General features: G+C 41.8%; 1 protein-coding gene across 1 annotated transcript in view; it reads left to right on the forward strand.

Annotated features, from left to right (window-relative positions):
- osgn1 (oxidative stress induced growth inhibitor 1) overlaps positions 1-6624 on the forward strand; it is a 29787-nt gene extending 23163 nt beyond the window's left edge. Inside the window, exons 5-7 of the mRNA XM_057846891.1 lie at positions 2625-2824; positions 2902-3242; positions 5114-6624. Coding sequence (XP_057702874.1) covers positions 2625-2824; positions 2902-3242; positions 5114-5662 — 1090 coding nt within the window. The 3' untranslated portion in view covers positions 5663-6624. The remainder of the gene's footprint in view (positions 1-2624; positions 2825-2901; positions 3243-5113) is intronic.
- The last annotated feature ends 1202 nt before the right edge of the window (positions 6625-7826 follow it).

A 7826-nucleotide genomic window follows, 5' to 3' on the forward strand; every position in this document is an offset into this window, starting at 1 on the left:
TTGGCAAAAGGAAGCCGAACTTTTAACAGCACGTCTCTGCCACACATCTGCCGCACGCACGCGCGTGCGAGGCGATTAATCACAGCGGGAAAATTACCGCCTTTATTTTTATATACCGTGCGATAAATGGAATTATTGCATATTGCGACAGGCTTATGTTTAGGGTCATTGTCTTGCTGAAAGACCCAGTGACGACCCATCTTCAGCTTTTGGGCAGAGGGCAGAAGATTTTGATTTAAAATGTCCTGGTATTTCAAAGCATTCATGATGCCATGCACCCTAAAAAGGTTCCCAGGGCCTTTGGAAGCGAATCAGTCCCACAGCATCACTGACCCACCCCCATACTTCACAGTGGGGATGAGGTGCTTTTCAGCATGCGCATCTTTCGTGGCACGCCAGAAGAGTGTTTGTTGCCAAAAAGCTCAATCTTGGTCCCACACAAAAATACACACCGTCCCAGGCTTCAACTGGGACCGTGTGCTTTGGTCAGCTAATAAATCAATTTCACATCAGAAACTTAATACTTAAGGAAAGCATACAGAATCATCTTAATTTTACTCAAAAAAAGCAAACTTTTTTAGGTTGAATTCCAATATCATTATTGCCTCAGCGCGTCTTGGCAGCCCTCGTTGTTTTTAGGTTGAAATGTTACATAAAATGCGTTAAAGCTGATTTTTTTTTTTTTGTATGGACGCAGAAATGTCTAAATTACAATCTTTTTTATCCCCAAAAATGGACAGTTGGCCGAAAATTGCCTGATTATTTGAATGTAAAGTTACCCTGTTTTGTATGGATACAAAATCCAACATGGCGGCCATCACAAAACGAAGAGCTGTTAAAAAATTGGAAAGTGAAAATTCTTGTAAATAAATGCGTAAATCCTGGAATGTCTATAAATATGAACGTAAAACAGTCTAGATTCTTGGTTGAAAGCAAAAAACCGGGCAGTTATCATTCATTTTACGTAAATATTTCAAGCTGAAGGTACGCTAGTTTTTTCCATTCATTTTATTTTTTTCACGTTTCAAATTTTACAATTTTAAAATTTTATTTAATAATGACCTTGAATCCTCGACCAAATCACTGTTCAGACACTGTTTCCTGTTTGTACAGTGGGGCAAATAAGTATTTAGTCAACCACCAATTGTGCAAGTTCTACTTGAAAAGATTTGAGAGGCCTGTAATTGTCAACATGGGTAAACATCAACCATGAGAGACAGAATGTGGAAAAAAAACTAGAAAATCACATTGTTGGATTTTTAAATAATTTATTTCCAAATTAGAGTGGAAAATAAGTATTTGGTCACCTACAAACAAGTAAGATTTCTGGCTGTCAAAGAGATCTAACTTCTTCTAACGAAGCTCCACTCGTTACTTGTATTAATGGCACCTGTTTTAACTCATTATCGGTATAAAAGTCACTTGTCCACAACTTCAGTCAGTCACACTCCAAACTCCACTATGGCCAAGACCAAAGAGCTGTCGAAGGATACCAGAGACAAAATTGTAGACCTGCCCCAGGCTGGGAAGACTGAATCTGCAATAGGTAAAATGCTTGGTGTAAAGAAATCAACCGTGGGAGCAATTATTAGAAAATGGAAGATCTACAAGACCACTGATAATCTCCCTCGATCTGGGGCTCCATGCAAGATCTCAACTCGTGGCGTCAAAATGATAACAAGAACGGTGAAGGGGGGACCTAGTGGATGACCTACAGAGAGCTGGGACCACAGTATCAAAGGCTACTATCAGTAACACAATGCGCCACCAGGGACTCAAATATTGCACTGCCAGGCGTGTCCCCCTGCTGAAGAAAGTACACGTCCAGGCCCGTCTTCGGTTCGCTAGAGAGCATTTGGATGATCCAGAAGAGGACTGGGAGAATGTGTTATGGTCAGATGAAACCAAAATAGAACTTTTTGGTAGAAACACAGGTTCTCGTGTTTGGAGGAGAAAGAATACTGAATTGCATCCGAAGAACACCATACCTACTGTGAAGCATGGGGGCGCAAACATCATGCTTTGGGGCTGTTTTTCTGCAGAGGGACCAGGACGACTGATCTGTGTAAAGGAAAGAATGAATGGGGCTATGCATCGAGAGACTTTGAGTGAAAATCTCCTTCCATCAGCAAGGGTTTTGAAGATGAGACGTGGCTGGGTCTTTCAGCATGACAATGATCCCAAACACACAGCCAGGGCAACAAAGGAGTGGCTTCGTAAGAAGCATTTCAAGGCCCTGGAGTGGCCTAGCCAGTCTCCAGATCTCAACCCCATAGAAAATCTGTGGAAGGAGTTGAAAGTCCGTGTTGCCCAACGACAGCCCCAAAACATCACTGCTCTAGAGGCGATCTGCATGTAGGAATGGGCCAAAATACCAGCAACAGTGTGTGAAAAGCTTGTTGGTTTACCCATGTTGACAACTACAGGCCTCTCTAATATTTTCAAGTGGGAAACCGTGGCGCAATGTCCGTAGGAGCTGTCTCGTGAACTAATAGTGAAGTCTATGAGTAGAACTACAGCTAGAGGTAGAAAAGCATCAAAATCAGAACTTTACTATTACTTTAAACAGGACTTGAAGTATAACCCAAACCAAGTGTTAATAAAAGTTTTGTTTTCACTCCCAGAAACGTGCGCAACGACCGCGCCACGCCGGCCGAGATCGCTTCCTACTACCAGCACTATGTGACGCAAATGTCACTGGAGCGCAACTTCGCCCACGGGACCACCGTCACCTCGGTCACATGGCGGGCCGCCGACAGCCGGGGGTCCCGCGGGTGCTGGCGTATCGAGGGGCATCAGCGTCGAGATGGCGAGGATCTAGCAGGTACGGACCGTTCGCCTCGCGCGCGTCTCGTTGTGACTCACAACTAAACATTCGAAACATCTTCCTAAATCCGCCAGATGATTCTCTCGCCGAGCGGCTGCCGTTCACTCTGCTGGCCCGCAACGTGGTGCTGGCCACGGGCACCCACGACATCCCGGCACGTCTGGGAGTGGAAGGCGAGTCGCTGCCTTACGTGTGCCACTCCTTCTGGGAGCTGGAGGCCGCCATCTCCCGCGGCGAGCTGGACCAGTCCTCCGACCCGGTGCTAGTAGTGGGCGCCGGGCTGACGGCCGCCGACGCCGTGCTGGCGGCACACCACCTCAACACGCCCGTCTACCACGCATTCCGCCGCGACGTGGCCGATCCGGGGCTCATTTTTAATCAGCTGCCCAAGATGCTCTACCCTGAGTACCACAAGGTCAGAGGCCTCACTTTTCCTACATTTTGTGTTCTTTATCACCTGATTGTAGTTTACCACTTTCATGCACCAATTATGGTAAGGGTTGTTCCGATCATGTTTTTTTGCTCCCGATCCGATCCCGATCGTTTTAGTTTGAGTATCTGCCGATCCCGATATTTCCCGAACCGATTGCTTTTTTTTTTGCCCCCGTTTCAATTCCAATCATTCCCGATAATTTTTCCCGATCATATACATTTTGGCAATGCATTAAGAAAAAAATGAATAAAAATCGGACGAATATATACATTAAACATACAGTACATAAGTACTGTATTTGTTTATTATGACAATAAATCCTTAAGATGGCATTTACATTATTAACATTCTTTCTGTGAGAGGGATCCACGGATAGAAAGACTTGTAATTCTTAAAGGATGAATGTGACTTTGTATATTGTGACTAAATTTGAAGTACATTTTTTGTTCAATTTTCACTCAACTTTCTGTTGGCGACAAAACTTTTGTCCTGCCAAAATTTGATCTTTGTCTTCATTAAATGATAAATCTTTTTTTCAGTGAAACAAATATATTTTTGTACATTCAACATAATTTGGGAGGGTCTTGGCCATTTCTGGAACCACTTGAATAATTAAAAGTCAAGTTATTAGTCCGATCACGTCATTTTCAAAGTATCTGAATCGGCAAAAAAATATCGGACATGCCTTTTTTAATATACAGTGGGGAGAACAAGTATTTGATACACTGACAATTGGAAAACAGTGTATCAAATACTTGTTCTCCCCACTGTATATATATTTTTTAATCATTTTCTAATTGAATTTAACGTTACAGACAAAATGTCTTACACTCATCCACAGTCTTTAGTTTTGGCTTAAAGTAGGGCTATTAAATTTATTGCGTTAACGGCAGTAATTAATTTTTTTAAAAATGAATCACGTTAAAATATTTAACTCAATTAACGCATGCGCTGCACGACCCACTCACGCATTGTCGCGTTCAATCTATAATGGCGCCGTTTTACCTATATATAGAGCTAATAGGCAGTGTAAAATGAGTAGAGTGAATTTTGACAGTCTTTGGAGTCCTTTTTTAATTGGCTAAAGCCTTAAAATCCCTCTCTCAACTATTAGAAATATCGTGGGAAGCAATGTGGGGAAGAAAGGATATAGTTGATCTTTTTCTTAACACCCTATGATATTTCCCACGCAGAGAAGATATATCAATTGGTGCCACTACGCACTGTCATGGTTGCACTTCCCATCATGCATTTGGGCAGAACAGTTAAATGGCTGCAGTATCATTTACTGAAAGCTCAACAAATACACTAGATGGCAATATTTAGTCACAATATACACAGTCACATTTATCCTTTAAGAATTACAAGTCTTTCTATCCGTGGATCCTTCTCACAGAAAGAATGTTAATAATGTAAATGGCATCTTGAGGATTTATTGTCATAATAAACAAATACAGTACTTATGTACTGTATGTTGAATGTATATATTTGTCCGAGTTGTATTCATTTTTTTCTTAATGCATTGCCAAAACGTATATGATCGTGAAAAATTATCGGGAATGATTGGAATTGAATCGGGAGCAAAAAAAAAAGCAATCGGATCGGGAAATATCGGGATCGGCAGATACTCAAACTAAAATGATCGGGATCAAAAAAATATGATCGGAACAACCCTAGTTATTAGCAATTGTTTCTACAAAATGGATAAGCGACAAGACTTGTCAGGGACTGTAGCTGTCCATTGTAATGACTATTGTCAAAAAAATTAACTAGAACTATGCTGCCGCCTAGTGTGTTTGCATTGCACTGCAGCGTGGACTTTTCCACAACTGTCCTTTTCTTCTATTTTTCAGGTTCACCAGATGATGACACAACAGCAGCACCAACCGGCGTCCCCTCTGGACTCGTCTTCCTCGCCCCCCGCCTTCTCGTTGTCTTCGTCATCCTACACCGGCTACCTCAGCTTCCCTCGCCACCGCGTGGCGTCCTTCCGACCGGACCGCAAATGCGTGCTAGAGTCGGACACGGGCCGGCGGACCGTGGTCCAAGTGTCCAAAGCGTTGGTGTTGATCGGCGCCCACCCAAATTTGTCCTTCTTACCCGAACGGGGTCGACCTCTCGGGGTCCGGCCGGAGGAGGCCATCACCTGCCGGAGGAACCCCATCGACGTGGACCCCTTTACTCACCAGGTGTTGTCAGCCGAGGGGCCCGGCATGTACGCGATGGGCCCGCTGGTCGGGGAGAACTTTGTGCGCTTCCTCAAGGGCGGTGCGCTAGCTATTGCTAGCGATATCGCTAAAGGACAAAGGGAGGACGCTAATGGTGTGCACCAGGATGGACTCGCTGACAAATGGGTGGACAGATGGGTCGCCATTCAGAATCTAGCGGTGTCGCGGTCGTAGCCGCCGGACACGTGAAGGCGACAAGCCTTCGTTATTGTGCAATTGGACTCGAAAAGTTTAATAGAAAACAAAAACTTTTTTTGTAAAAACATTTCTCCCTAAAAGTGTGAGAACTTGTTTTTCCATCATCTGGTCCTCATCTTTTTTACTGGTTATAGTTTCACGGGTGGGGGTGCAGCTAAAGTTGCTTCGTTAATTAGCAGGCATGTAAGAAGCTTCCTTCCCGGTCACATGACCAACAAAGTGTCAGTCCGACCTGGAACATGCAGTTTTTTTGTTTTTGTTTTATACCTGTGTTTAATCTTATTGTAATTTTTTTAATCTTCAAGACCAAAGTTGTGATTTGCAACACTGTAATAACTTTAAGTGTTTTGTCTTGAAATATGTCAATAACACTTCTAAAACTGTCTTATTGGTGTTCTTTGACAGAATAACCTTTAAAGGCTAATAATAGCTACATTTTTTAGGTTTTACTTGAAGCATTTTTGTGTTTAAAAAATGTTAAAACATCACATGGTTTTCATAACGCTCCGGAATGAAAGCATGACTTTCAACGGGGACAAAATGGACCTCAGGTTAACACATTCTCAATCATTAACTACAAAGTAGGACAGTGGGATAGTTCGAAGTTACCTGAAATGACCTTTAACTCATTGGCTGCCATTGACGTCCAATCCTTTTTGACCTGGAGGGGCGAATAAACATTCGTCAATAGCATTGAAACAAGAACAATCAAAGCCAGTCATCCCAGTTTGACGGATTAATGTGCGATAAATCCTCCAAACAATCCAAAGAATTATCAAAACTTGTGGCATTAAACCTTTTTTAAAATCTTTGTTTAATTCAACTAATAACAATAATTATTCAAATGACAGCGTTCTTTACATTATTGTATTGTTTTCATTGTATATAAACATATTTGTATCCAATCAATTGTGTCGAATAAACGCACTTCACTGCAATCACCTCCCTTTCTTATTTTTGTACTTTTGTGAGTTTCTCGAAATAAATTGAATTACCGCAACACAAAATACTGTAGATTATCTTTTTCCTATCAACAACTGAAGGTGGTTCCGTATAACTTTTTTGAATGTTTGTGTTCAAGATAACTCGATAATCCCTTTTTGTGGAGTAGCTTTGCATAACGATTGTGCACTTTTTGAGAAAAGCATGAAATTTCTACCATAGCTAGTATACACCATAAGATTTATTTTCAGATGTGGAGGTATTTCTGATTTGACCCCTGAGGCCCGGGAGAGGTCAAATTCAAAATGGCTGCCAGTCCAGCGTGTCTAATGTTCAAACACACATCATTTTGGAACCAAACAGAGTAGGAAGACACTTAAGGTGTCATTTCCAGCAACGTTAGGGATGCCCATTCATTTTGGGATACCTTTGAGATTGTAAGAATTCGAGAAAATGCATTTAGGTCAAGGTCAGGGTCAGATTATGTTGAAATTCTGTGAGAAATCATAGCTGACTTCAGGCAGGTCTACAGCTAAAAATATAACTTGCCCAGATTAACAGAACACTTTGTAGGACTCGGCAGAGTCATCTGAACATTTCAAAATATACAGATGTGTATGAACTATTAAAATTGTAGGCATGACAGCAGTTTAAAAACGTGTTGAAACGGGAAAATTAACTGAGTTATCGCAGTTTGAAAGTTCCATTGGTTTGAATGTGAGGCAAAGTGTTCAAACTAAATGCTACAGCACGAAAACTATAAATCACACAGAAAGTGTAAGAAGCAGCAGAATTGTGTTAACAGTCAATAAAACAATCATGGATCATGACCTTACCGTGGTGGGGCGGTTTGTGTGTCTCCATGACCCCTAGAGCCATGTCTGTGAGAGGCTAGTACTCCTGGCACGTTCTACTGCTGTCATGCCTACAATTTTAACAGTTCATACACATCTTTATATCTTAAAATGTTCAGATGACTTTGCTGAGTCCTACAATGTGTTCTGTTAATCTGGGCAAGTTATATTTTTAGCTGTAGACCTTCCTGAAGTCAGCTATGATTTCTCACAGAATTTCAACATAATCTGACCCTGACCTTGACCTAAATGTATTTTCTTGAATTCTTACAATCTCAAAAAGTATCCCAAAATGAATGGGCATCCCTAACTTTGTTGGAAATGACATCTTAAGTGTCTTCCTA

The sequence above is a fragment of the Corythoichthys intestinalis genome, chromosome 9 (genome assembly GCF_030265065.1).
Source record: "Corythoichthys intestinalis isolate RoL2023-P3 chromosome 9, ASM3026506v1, whole genome shotgun sequence".
NCBI lineage: Eukaryota > Metazoa > Chordata > Actinopteri > Syngnathiformes > Syngnathidae > Corythoichthys > Corythoichthys intestinalis.